Source organism: Podarcis cretensis, assembly GCF_951804945.1.
Source record: "Podarcis cretensis genome assembly, chromosome: 6".
Lineage (NCBI taxonomy): Eukaryota > Metazoa > Chordata > Lepidosauria > Squamata > Lacertidae > Podarcis > Podarcis cretensis.
In genome coordinates this window covers 17,348,322-17,361,964 of record NC_137175.1, presented here as the reverse complement: position 1 = coordinate 17,361,964, position 13,643 = coordinate 17,348,322, and the positions used below count along the sequence as shown (strand labels likewise).

Below are 13,643 nucleotides of genomic sequence, written 5' to 3'. Positions count from 1 at the left end.
TGTATAACCAACTATAAAAAAGGTAAGAATCATACCCATTGCCCTGGTTTGCAGCCTGAACAGCAACTCTAAGAAAGTGGTTGTCACAGAGCAACTGAAAGCTGTTAACAGCATTTGACTGACCGATGGATCGATTGCATGAAGGCACTGGCCATTTCAAAGACAATGGGGTGAAATGTTTTAAAGACTAAGAGCAGAAGTTTGAACCCTGCGCAGACCATGGCCGCAACCCAGTGCAAGGCCTGCTGCCAGATTCTGCAATTACATGTTAACAAACTCTTTGTATTTGCTTATTTTGTCCCTCTCCCAGAACGCTGATCTCTATCATTGTTTTAGCTTTCGTGGTTGTTGGCAGTTTGTCTAAGCAGATGTTGAGCTGAAGAAATTCCAAGTGCCTGAATGACAGACAGAGAGAGGCAGAAAGGCAGGCAGGCAACCCAACCCCATCTCCTCCTGGTGTTCCTTCAGATATTTGATCCTCCTCATTTAAGAACAAATTGCTTCTGTTCAACTCTTTGGCTGTGAAAAGTATCCAGCTGTAATAGCTGCCATGTGTCGGGATCAATACAAAAGTGTGAAGCCAGTGCTTTTTCTCCTCTTTAACCGGAGAGAGAAAGAGGCAAATGAATCATTTTGAAGAATCAGCACTTAGGGATACATTAAACCTCTTTGTCTTTGTCTGTGTTCATTTCCCCGTAATCCTTATGCAAAAGAAAATGAAATCCTGACAATGTGTTTTATTGATCTTTCTGGGTATTGCTATTGCTGTGAGTTTGCTTCCTGAATTAAAGTTTGTTGTGCGCTGCAGTTAGTGTGGGCTTGATCCGGAAGATGTTGCTTGCGGCATGCAGCAGCCAGATCAAAGGTAAGCCCTTGTAAGTTCAATGGGACTTTCTGTCTCAGAGGTGGGGAACCTTTTTCAGGCTGAGGGCCACATGCTTATGGTGTTTGGGACCAGTATAAGAGCCAGTCTAAGGACTGATGGATGAACATGAAACTGCATACACATCCATTTGTGTACCCTCTGATGCAAAAACATAATTTGGACTGGCTACCTCAGCATGTAGCAGTTCCGAGCATGGCCAAGATTATGCATGGGAAATTGTGAGGGGTGGTTGGAGAATTGCTAGGAGACACCCCCCCCCTCAATTTCCCTCACAAAACTATAGTTCGCAGAATGGTTTAACAATCAATCCCTCTTCCCAGGGGATGGAGGGAATTGTAGCTGTGTGAGAGGAACAGTTCTCAGCACTCTTCACAAACCACAGTTCCCAGGTTTTCTTAGGGAAAGGCATGGCTGTTTAAAGTGGGATGATACTGCTTTAAGTGTAAAATGCAGACGGGGCTTAAGTTAGCAAAAACTGGAAATGTTAAGGCTCTGGAATGAGGTTTTAAGTTGATATTTTGGTTCAGGGATAGTGTTTCAACATGAACTGTCAAGGAGAAGCTTTATGCAGCTGTGGTTTTTCAAGCCACTTCATTTCCCCCACACTCCGCTGAGCAGAAATGCACAGTGTGTTTTATATATTGGATGGCAATCTGAATAATTGTTATGAATGGATTTGACAGCAGCCAGAGAAACAATGAATTAATGCGCATGTACTAGGCAAGTCTATTATTCAGAGAGCAAAATGCTCTCAAAGGATGTTGTCATTAGACATTTGTGAACCTGATTTCACTTGCTCAATGCTGGAATTTTTAATGAGAAAATTATTATTATTATTACCCTAGCCACTCCATGTTATCTATAGTGATCTAAAATATATAGCCACTATACGTTGTCTATAGTTATGTCTGAACAGGACCTGAATCACTTATGACCCACTAGCCTGAACATAGCTCACAATGTATGGTGGTGTAGCAGGGGCTCTATAGATGTCCCAATTTTGCTATCGGCCTGGAAAAGCAAAAGCAGGAAGAATCATATCAGCATCTAGGAGGAGAAAATACATAGTTCTTGTCTCAGTTTGGCTTGGTGAGTCACAATTTCTGCAGGACTTACGAAGTACCACCCATTCAGTAACCGAAGAACTGGAAACTGGAAACTATGGACTCAGCTAGATTGGTAAAGAAAAAGTGATATATCTGTGTTGTATATGCAATGTAACATCATGCCACCAGGTGGCGCTGTGGAGTCCAGTTTTTCTCTACTTGTTTCCCCTGTTTAAATTTGCAACATGTTTAACTGAAACACTTCTTTGATGTGTCTAGATCCAGCCTATATGTGCCAGGATCAGCAACCATGGTTTAATCTCTGCTCGTTCAGCAAACCATCACCAGGGCTGGGGAACAATTTCCAGCTTGAGAGCCACATTACCCTGTGAGCAGTTTTCTGGGGGCTGTGACTCTTAACATGACTCTTCCCTGTATGTATCACTGGGGTACATGATAACTCAGAAGGTTTGTTTCTACACACCATCCTTTTGTGTAAACTCAGAAGGTTTGTTTCTACACACCATTCTTCATCTGGGCAAGCAGGATGGAGACTTCCAGAATACATTCCAGCCATGCAGAGACCATGGAGCAGGGCTGGTGAGAGTTGTGGTCTACAGAGGCCTCAAGGATTGCATTTCTTCTTCAGGTCTGATGTTCCTCACTCCCAGTTTAAAGCTTATCCTTGTCAGACATAATGACAAAGTGCCGTTGTTGTTGTTGTTTAGTCATTTAGTCGTGTCCAACTCTTCATGACCCCATGGACCAGAGCACACCAGGCACTTCTGTCTTCCACTGCTTCCCGCAGTTTGGTCAAACTCATGCTGGTAGCTTCGAGAACACTGTCCAACCATCTCGTTCTGTGTCGTCTCCTTCTCCTTGTGCCCTCCATCTTTCCCAGCACCAGGGTCTTCTCCAGGGAGTCTTCTCTTCTCATGAGGTGGCCAAAGTATTGGAGCCTCAGCTTCAGGATCTGTCCTTCCAGTGAGCACTCAGGGCTGATTTCCTTAAGAATGGAGAGGTTTGATCTTCTTGCAGTCCATGGGACTCTCAAGAGTCTCCTCCAGCACCATAATTCAAAAGCATCAATTCTTCGGCGATCAGCCTTCTTTATGGTCCAGCTCTCACTTCCATACATCACTACTGGGAAAACCATTGCTTCAACTATATGGGCCTTTGTTGGCTAGGTGACGTCTCTGCTTTTTAAGATGCTATCTAGGTTTGCCATTGCTTTTCTCCCAAGAAGCAGGAGTCTTTTAATTTTGTGACTGCAGTCACCATCTGCAGCGATCATGGAGCCCAAGAAAGGGTTGTTAGTCATAAGTAGATGCTTAGGCTATCCTTCACAGGGCTGCACTTGAGGCAAGGAAAGCCCATCCTGTTTCTCCACCTGAAGGGAAACTGGAATTGCCACCTCCTGCCTCCCACTTCCACCCCGACTTCCACCGCCAACAAGAGCTGCAGCTTTCTGCAAAGCATTGCTGCTTGGCTTCTCCATTTGGTGGTGTGATGTGAAAGCCATGTGGTGCGCAGGAATGCCCTGGTTCTCAGCAAACTCTGTGGGAGCTGGGGCGTTCCATAAAGCCTCCTCCACTTAGAGCTTCTGAATTGTCAAATTCTGCCTAAAGTAGGGAAGCTGAGTTACATTTCCTCCCGAGCAAACGTCTGTGCTTAGCCCGAGAGAAGATGAGCTGGAGAACTCCTTGCCGCAAGAAAAGGTGTGTGGCAAAGAATTTAGAAAATTCACCCCAAAATGGGTGAGATATTAGTAGAAAATGATGTCAGTAGCTGCCGACTCATTATGCCAAACTCTGCCTCCGCCTGCCACCATTTTGTGGCAGGCTGTGCCCCCTGCACCACCATTTTGTGTCTGGTGGGCCTCAGCAATTTTCAGCTACCTCAAGTGGGCTCTGGAGGTGGAGAGTTTGAGAGCCCTTGATGTACAGGAACTGAATCAAAACCTCTCAAAGAATGAGTGTGTGGTGTCTTCTAACCTTTCGATAAATGCCACACAAATTGACGCCATTGTTAGCATAAGCAGTAGTATACCCCCAAAGGTTTCAGATGCTGAGAAACCGGCCCTAGAGTCATGACTTGAAGATTTACAGAAGGGAGAAATTTACAGAAATTCACTTTGACTAGAAGCAAATCCCTTCTCAGCAGTATCGTTATTACCCTCGACAAATAAGCATGTTTACCTTCTGGCTGCTAGCATTACAGATTCAAACAATCCTGCTTAACCTTTGCAAATAATCCTAGGGTTATTTTAATAAGGCACAAACTGTTCACCCACCAGCTGGATTCCCTAAATCTTTAGCTGTGCTTTTATTTGCCAAGCTGTTGAACGCAATGCCACCTGGATGCCTCAGCGGTTGCTGGCGTACCTCTGCACTCTCTGGAAACGGAGTTTGGTTTCCTAATCCTGTGTAGTTATTTTACCATCAAACGTCGCCATTCTTCTCTGGCGATGATGTATATCTTTGGTACCTAGATCTGTCATCCTGAACGTGGAACTCAAGCAAGTGGGGATAAAATATCGCCTCAGATTGGATGGTTTTGTTCACAAAAATGAATGCCCTTTTTGTGTCTCAGGCAATCCTTTTCAGAGCTCTCAAAAACTGGCTCGGATCCAAAGAGCCATGCAATTAGCTGTGCATGCCCCCCAAAGGGGTTTGGGTTGCATTTCTCTGAAAGCAGATCCCTTGTCACCTGGCAAACCTGCATTTGAAAAGCAGGAGGGGTTCAGAAGCATTTTGGGATATGGCATGTTGTTCAAAGGGATAACAAAATATGTTAAAAAACCTCGTCAGGTCACTCTTGCAATCCTGACTGCGGTTCGTATGATGTGTGCTTTGAGAAACACAGAGAAAATATTGTCGTACAAATGTGGATGTGAAAATAGTAAATACTTTCCAATCTGTACTAGAGGATGGTCAACATAATGGGGTTCACGTGTTGTAGAACGAAGTGTGCTGTGAGTTGTATTGTTTTCTTTATAGAAGCTCTAATAAAGGGTTTGGGAAGCTGCCAGCCCACAGATGTTGGACTCCAATTTCTGTCAGCCCCAACCAACGCATTCAGCAGTCGAGGATGATGGCATTTGTCATACAACAACATCTGGAGGGTCTCCATCTCTGTTCTTTTGAATGCACATGTGGAAGGTCTGCTGCCATGATGTCCCCACCCCCAATGGATTTTTTAAAATAATCTATTATGTAGGTCTGTAAGGTTCAAAGTGGATGTGACACAAGGAGGACTTCCATGACTCAAATAACTGCTTTTTTCCCCTTACAAAATCCAGTCCTCCGTTTTAGATGGTAATATGCTCACCCACTTTGAAATATGGTAAGCTAGCCCTCAAGGCCAGCCCAAGACATTTTGCAGCCTGAGGCAAAGGACAAGATGGTGCCCTCTCAACATTCTAAGTATAGAAACTGCAAAACTATAAGGAGGCAATAGATGCCTGCCTGAAATCTTGCAGAGCTGCTATCAGTCACTATGCACAATGCTAATTTAGATCATTAGTATAAAGTAACTCTGTGTGTCTTGGTGGATAAATGGACCTATACAGTTGTACCTAACACTTCGGGTTACGGACTCAGCTAACCCAGAAGTAGTACCTCGGGTTAAGAACTTTACCTCAGGATGGGAACAGAAATCGCGTGCCGGTGGCCCAGCAGCAGTGGGAGGTCCCATTAGCTAAATGGTACCTCAGGTTAAGAATGGTTTCAGGTTAAGAACAGACCTCCGGAACGAATTAAGTTCTTAACCTGAGGTACCACTGTATGTTTTATATGTTCACTTTGCATATTCTGTCTTTTCCCCATTTTACTGGTGCCCCCCCCTTCATGGATCACTGCCTTGCCGTGGCGAAGGGGCTTGAAGAACTCAGAGAAGCTATGAACTATGCCGAGCAGGGCACCCAAGATGAACAGGTCATAGTGGAGAGTTTTGACCAAACGTGATCCACCTGGAGGAGGAACCGGCAAGCCACTCCAGTATCCCTGCCAAGAAAACTCCATGGACAAAGACAACAGGCATATAAAAGTTATGACGCTGGAAGATGAGCCCCTCAGGTCGGAAGGCGTCCAACATGCTACTGGGGAAGAGCGGAGGGCAAGTACAAGTAGATCCAGAGCTGATGAAGCGGCTGGGCCAAAGCCGAAAGGACGCTCAGTTGCGGATATGCCTGGAAGCGAAAGGAAAGTCCAATGCTGTAAAGAAAAATATTGCATAGGAACCTGGAATGTAAGAACCATGAACATGGGTAAGTTGGAGGTGGTCAAAAATGAGATGGCAAGAATAAATATTGACATCCTGGGCATCAGTGAACTAAAATGGACGGGAATGGGTGAATTCAGTTCGGATGACCATCATATCTACTACTGTGGGCAAGAAACCCGTAAAAGAAATGGAGTGGCCCTCATAGTCAACAAAAGAGTGGCAAAAGCTGTACTGGGATGCAATCTCAAAAATGATAGAATGATCTCAATACGAATCCAAGGCAGACCTTTTAACATCACAGTAATCCAAGTTTATGAACCAACTACTGGTGCTGAAGAAACTGAAATTGACCAATTCTATGAAGACTTACAACACCTTATAGAAGTGACACCAAAGAAGGATGTTCTTCTCATTATAGGGGATTGGAATGCTAAAGTAGGGAGTCAAGAGATAAAAGGAACAACTGGCAAGTTTGGCCTTGGAGATCAAAACGAAGCAGGGCAAAGGCTAATAGAGTTCTGTCAAGAGAACAAGCTGGTCATCACAAACACGCTTTTCCAACAACACAAGAGACGACTCTACACATGGACATCACCAGATGGGCAGCATCGAAATCAGATTGATTATATTCTCTGCAGCCAAAGATGGAGAAGCTCTATACAGTCAGCAAAAACAAGACCTGGAGCTGACTGTGGCTCAGATCATCAGCTTCTTATAGCAAAATTCAAGCTTAAACTGAAGAAAGTAGGAAAAACCACTGGGCCAGTAAGATACAATCTAAGTCAAATCCCTTATGAATACACAGTGGAAGTGAGGAACAGGTTTAAGGATTTAGATTTGGTGGACAGAGTGCCTGAAGAACTATGGATGGAGGCTCATAACATTATACAGGAGGCAGCAACGAAAACCATCCCAATGAAAAGGAAATGCAAGAAAGCAAAGTGGCTGTCCAATGAGGCCTTACAAATAGCGGGGGAGAGAAGGCAAGCAAAATGCAAGGGAGATCGTGAAACATACAGGAAATTGAATGCAGATTTCCAAAGAATAGTAAGGAGAGACAAGAAGACCTTCTTAAACAAGCAATGCAAAGAAATAGAGGAAAGCAATAGAATGGGAAGAACCAGAGATCTGTTCAAGAAAGTTGGAGATATGAAAGGAACATTCCGTACAAAGATTTCCATAATAAAGGACAAAAGTGGAAAGGACCTAACAGAAGCAGAAGACATCAAGAAGAGGTGGCAAGAATACACAGAGGAATTATACCAGAAAGAAACGGATGTCTCATATACCCCAGGTAGTGTGGTTGCTGACCTTGAGCCAGACATCCTGGAGAGTGAAGTCAAATGGGCCTTAGAAAGCACTGCAAATAACAAGGCCAGTGGAAGTGATGGTATTCCAGCTGAACTATTTAAAATTTTAAAAGATGATGCTGTTAAGGTGCTACACTCAATATGCCAGCAAGTTTGGAAAACTCAGCAGTGGCCAGAAGATTGGAGAAGATCAGTCTACATCCCAATCCCAAAGAAGGGCAGTGCCAAAGAATGCTCCAACTATCGCACAATTGCACTAATTTCTCACGCTAGCAAGGTTATGCTTAAAATTCTACAAGGAAGGCTCAAGCAGTATGTGGACCGAGAACTCCCAGAAGTGCAAGCTGGATTTAGAAGAGGCAGAGGAACCAGAGACCAAATTGCAAACATGCGCTGGATTATGGAGAAAGCTAGAGAGTTCCAGAAAGACATTTACTTCTGCTTCATTGACTATGCAAAAGCCTTTGACTGTGTCGACCATGGCAAACTATGGCAAGTTCTTAAAGAAATGGGAGTGCCTGATCACCTCATCTGTCTCCTGAGAAATCTCTATGTGGGACAAGAAGCTACAGTTAGAACTGGATATGGAACAACTGACTGGTTCAAAATTGGGAAAGGAGTACGACAAGGCTGCATTTTGTCTCCCTGCTTATTTAACTTATATGCAGAATTCATCATGCGAAAGGCTGGGCTGGATGAATCCCTAGCCGGAATTAAGATTGCCGGAAGAAATATCAACAACCTCAGATATGCAGATGACACAACCTTGATGGCAGAAAGTGAGGAGGAATTAAAGAACCTTTTATTGAGGGTGAAAGAGGAGAGTGCAAAATATGGTCTGAAGCTCAACATCAAAAAAAAAACGAAGATCATGGCTACTGGTCCCATCACCTCCTGGCAAATAGAAGGGGAAGAAATGGAGGCAGTGAGAGATTTTACTTTCTTGGGCTCCATGATCACTGCAGATGGTGACAGCAGCCACGAAATTAAAAGACGCCTGCTTCTTGGGAGAAGGGCAATGACAGGCCTAGACAGCATCTTGAGAAGTAGAGACATCACCTTGCCAACAAAGGTCCGTATAGTTAAAGCTATGGTTTTCCCAGTAGTGATGTATGGAAGTGAGAGCTGGACCATAAAGAAGGCTGATCGCCGAAGAATTGATGCTTTTGAATTATGGTGCTGGAGGAGACTCTTGAGAGTCCCATGGACTGCAAGAAGATCAAACCTCTCCATTCTGAAGGAAATCAGCCCTGAGTGCTCACTGGAAGGACAGATTGTGAAGCTGAGGCTCCAGTACTTTGGCCACCTCATGAGAAGAGAAGACTCCCTGGAGAAGACCCTGATGTTGGGAAAGATGGAGGGCACAAGGAGAAGGGGGCGACAGAGGACGAGATGGTTGGATAGTGTTTTCGAGGTTACCAGCATGAGTCTGACCAAGCTGCGGGGGGCAGTGGAGTACAGGAGTGCCTGGCATTCTCTGGTCCATGGGGTCACGAAGAGTCGGACACGACTAAACGACTAAACAACAACAACTGGTGCCCCCAGTCCTATCAAATGAAACCATCAGAAAAAACCTTTAACTGGCTTCTGAAACCATTGCATTCTGAAATTACTCCCAAAAAATCCTGAGCTCTCTGAATTTGCTGTCAAAGCCATTTAATTCCAGTGCATCACCCCATTGTATCCTTTTGCCTGGTATTCCCACCCCAGTCTTTCCCCAAGTATATAATATACTGTAAACTGTCCTGCAGACAAAGCCCCCAGTTCCTTCTCAAGGATACGTAATGAGAAAGGAAGATGCACTGCCAGCTTTAATTATACAATCATTAGGTTTGTACAGCATCTCAATACCAACAAAGCCAACTCCTTAGGCGGTCCTGTTCTCCTGGGACCCTACATTGCTTTGCATTAGCATATCTACCACTTGTGTTTTCCCAGTTGGCTCTAGAATTGCTAATGCTCACAGAGCTATTCAGTAATCATTTTCATATTAGGCTATTACGTTTTTACTTAGTATATTGCCCCCTTTGGAAAATATAGAGAATTCTACGCTTGATCTCTAATCTGCTTCGTTTCAGCAAAATATAGTTTCCCTCTTTCAGCAACATGCTTATTTGTCTTGACTTCCTTTCACATGTAGGTGCATGGACACTAAAGCACCCTCTGGTGTACAACCTGCCACTCCATTTCACTTGTGGTAGCTGGTGAGGTTCATTTCGAAGTGTTAAGTATGGTAGCATACTGGACAACTTTGCTTTGTTATTTCATTCTGGCACAACCTCCTGATATGTTTTTAAATTATGTGGCTAAGTTTCGTTCCTTCTTGGTTGCCGAAACACAGTGCCTCTGTTCCCTTTTATCCCCCACATAACCATCTGCCCATATAGTAAGTGGTGCTGTTTAAGTTGCAACTATCTTATAACAAGTACAGCAAATCAGCTGTGTGTCTAAACATTGTACGAACCATCCTCAGGTTTTTAACAAAGAGAATTGTTATGATCGGTTTCCCAACATGTTGGCTTCTGAAGCGGGTGCAGAACAAGCTGTTGCAGAAGAAACAAAGACAGCAAGGAAAGGGGCTCCAGGATTGCTTAGCAGAATGTATTACAGGCAGAAAAGAATTTTCCCTGGTTGCATCTGTGAGTTGGTGTGGATATTGTCATTATACAGCCTAGGGACTAGGTGGCACTGGACTTAGTTGTATCTGGGAGCAGTCAGAAATTTCCCAGGTCTATTCTGCTCTTGTTGAAGGAAGACAATAAAGTTCTTGCCTAGCTTCCTGACTGTTCCTGACTGGTGTGTCCTCTACGCCTTCTATGGCAACCACCTACTAGCACTGGCGGAGGAAGGGGGCAGGGGGAGCATACCGCCCCCAGACCACATTCCCGGTGGGGTGCCATTGCGGCTGACCCCTGGGCTGGGCGCCATGCCCCCGGGATGCGCACCATGTCCCTGCGGGCAGTGTGCCATACCCCTGGACGCACGCCACACCCCCGGGACGTGCACCAGCTATGCCCCCACCTGCTCTCTGCCCCCGGTGCTGGAGCATGGAGACCACCACTGCCTACTAGGGAGGTTCACATAACCTTTTGCTTGCAGGTCGAAAGGGCGTGTGGGGGATGCTGTGGAGGGTATCCCCAACACCATCAACCACCCTACTGTGAGTGGGCACAATGCTCATGTCCTGCCCCAACCATAGACACCCACAGCAGAAATTACTCCCCCTCTGATGTGTGTTCAGCCAGCATGGGAAAGGGCTGTGCCTGTGTACTACACGTAGTGTGGAGACATAAGGGGAAGACCCTGACTGGCCCACATCCCCTAATTGAATTTCTTTATTTAATATTTGCTCCTAAATATGACTACCAAAAGGTTTTCAAAAATAACTGATCTGTTATGTAACATGTATTGTATACAGCAAATGAACGTACAACCTACAATGCAAGTGACAGCACATTTTTGAAAGCAGCTTAAGAGTCGGGGATCCCTCCTCCTTGCCAAGGGACATCTTACTCACAGCATGCAATGTTCACCTCACTCACAGAGAGATGCACACTACACCCAGATCCTTATGTCGACACAAGTCATACAATGTCTGCTAGTCATCCCGTTCTACCCCCACACCTTAGAAACATCCATAAGCACACCACCCACCTAGTCACTCCAGTATCTCCCAGTCACTTGTGTCGCCAACCACTATCACCAATCTCTCCACCCACTCTACTAAAAATGTACAGAAACACTAGGAGACAATAGAACCATTCACTGATAGACGCATATAAAATATCAGGAAAAAAATTCATCCACCAACCACATGTTCTAGATGTAGTCATTACAATGACACTGTAAGGCAGGTCAGTATGAGACTGATGCTGAGAGACACCACCTTGCCTGACACACCACCTAGCACAGGGGTGGACAGCATGGTACCCCTGCCAGCTGTTTTGGACTACAAGTCCCATCATTCGTGAACATTGGCAGTGCTGGTTGAGTGATGGGAGTTGTATTCCACAACATCTGCAGACCACTGCATTGGTTGCCCCTCCACCTAGTATGTTCATGGTGAGAGGAGATTTGAAACAGGACCGTCTAGCTCCCTGTACCAGCTTTCAGATGTAGTCCTTTCCTTTTTCCTCTTCTAACAACTACCAATGGTTTTACATCTTTTAGCCATTTATCATCACTGCTGTAATGGGTGTATATGAAGTTGTTATTCTGCATCAAAGGCAATTTGAATCTCTCTTGAATTATGCAATTACCAGCGTAATACAGGGATACTCTTTAAAGATTATCTTGCCATTCCTCTGTGCTCACTGCCAGCAATTCTGCCATCATGGGATTGGGGATCGGGTTGCTACTTATGCACCACCCCCACCCAAAAAAAAAAAAAAAGAAGGATAAAAGAGAACATGCTTCTTCATATGTACAGATGCAGATTTGGAAATAATTACTTTACACATTGCACAGATCCCAGGTTCAAAATACAGGACCCCCAGGTAGGGCTGCCTAACACCCTGGAGAGTTGCTACCAGTCACTATGGACATGGTTGAGCTAGATAGACAAATAGTGTGACTCATAAGGCAGCTTCCTATGTTCCTAACAGAAATAGGAACCCTATATATAATAATCAATAATCAATAATATTTTATTATTTATGCCCTGCCCATCTGGCTGAGTTTCCCCAGCCACTCTGGGTGGCTCCCAATCGAGTGCATATATTTTAAGATAGTAGAGAAGACTGCGACTAAGTGATCTGTGGGCCTTCTCAGTCTTCTGCCCAGGTGTGAAGAGTGGACAGGGAAATTCAAAGGAAATGGACATCATTTGGAAAAGCAGGAGGAGAAAGAGTCTGAGAAAGAGGAATCAAAACCAACTCAAGGCATTTTGCTGAGCTGAGTACCCAGCCCTTGCATTTTTATGGGACTCTTCATTCCCCCAAATGGAATATTTGAAAATAATTATTTCTCACAAGGTTCACTTTTTAAAAATAATAATAATGTGTTTCAATGTTCCTAGATTTATCAGAGATGCTGGCTAGTCTTCAAGAAAGCATCAAGCAAAGGGCCCAAAAGAATAGAGAAATTTTCAGATGAGCGTGCTGCTTACTTCAGATGCTATCATAAGGTAAGAGAATGTGCATGCTTCCTCTGTGTCTCCTTCACAAGCAGGTTTTCCCATGTAAGTAACTCCCATGGTTAATCTAGACTTTAGTGGCAATTCTGCTAATGATTCATTGTGATTTAGGCCCTATTCCCAGGGCTATCCCACCCATGAGGCCGGGTGAGGTGGTCACCTCAGGTGGCCGTTCCGCCCACTGCCCTTGCTGCCCACCCATCCACATGTCTCCCCAATCTTCCCAATGCGCCAGTGGCACGTCACTAGTCCTCCCTCTCTGGGCCCATTCTGCACATCCACCCAAGAACATCTGGCTGACCACAGAATGCTGGACTAGATGGGATTTTTGCCTGACCCAGCAAAGGTGCTTCTTAAGGTCTATTCTTCCTATCAGTTTATAGTCAGCCTTAGAGAAGATATAAATAGTATATTTAAATTGTAACTTTAAAAATTAATACGTCCCTTTCAGAGAATACCTATCAGGGGTTGTATCAATGAAAACAATATAATTCGTTCATCATTTGCATAATCGTTGTTGCTAGATAGAAAAGTTTCTGAGACTCCTTGTTAAAAAAAAAATCAGTTGGGGATCACTCTGCCTGAGAAGGTACATGTGTAATTCCCCTCAGCACCATAACAATAGACCCTTTAATTTTTAATCTTTGACGGCAACAGCTTAATATATTAGAAAATTGGGATTTAGGTGTGCAAACAGTCTCAGCGCCTGGGAGCGAAAAGATAAGCTTTTGGTGGCTGATCCATTCTTATTTGGCTTGAGAGGTGTTTAAGGAATAAATCTCATGAGAATATCACATTTGAATCTCCTTAAACTATTTGCTCCGATCTACATCTCTCGGATGCATAATTTATACAGGACTGGCCATGAAGCCTGGGGGACAATTGGCCCTACGTGTGTCTCAAAATAGAAGTTCAGGGGAAATTTATCTGAGGCCATTTTCAAAAGTCACGAGAAGAGACTCAAAATCCCTTCCTCTGCTTCATCTCAACTCCTATTGGGATTGCGCAGAATGTATATTTAGAGCACTTTAATTTCGGCTCAG

At 44.4% G+C, this 13,643-nt stretch overlaps 1 protein-coding gene across 2 annotated transcripts in view; it reads left to right on the top strand.

The window, feature by feature from the left end:
- DOK5 (docking protein 5) overlaps positions 1-13,643 on the top strand; it is a 67,455-nt gene that overhangs the window by 29,696 nt on the left and 24,116 nt on the right. For both annotated transcript variants that reach the window (XM_079979887.1, XM_079979886.1), the window contains exon 2: positions 12,484-12,591. In XM_079979887.1, the coding sequence (XP_079836013.1) occupies positions 12,484-12,591 (108 nt within the window). The remainder of the gene's footprint in view (positions 1-12,483; positions 12,592-13,643) is intronic.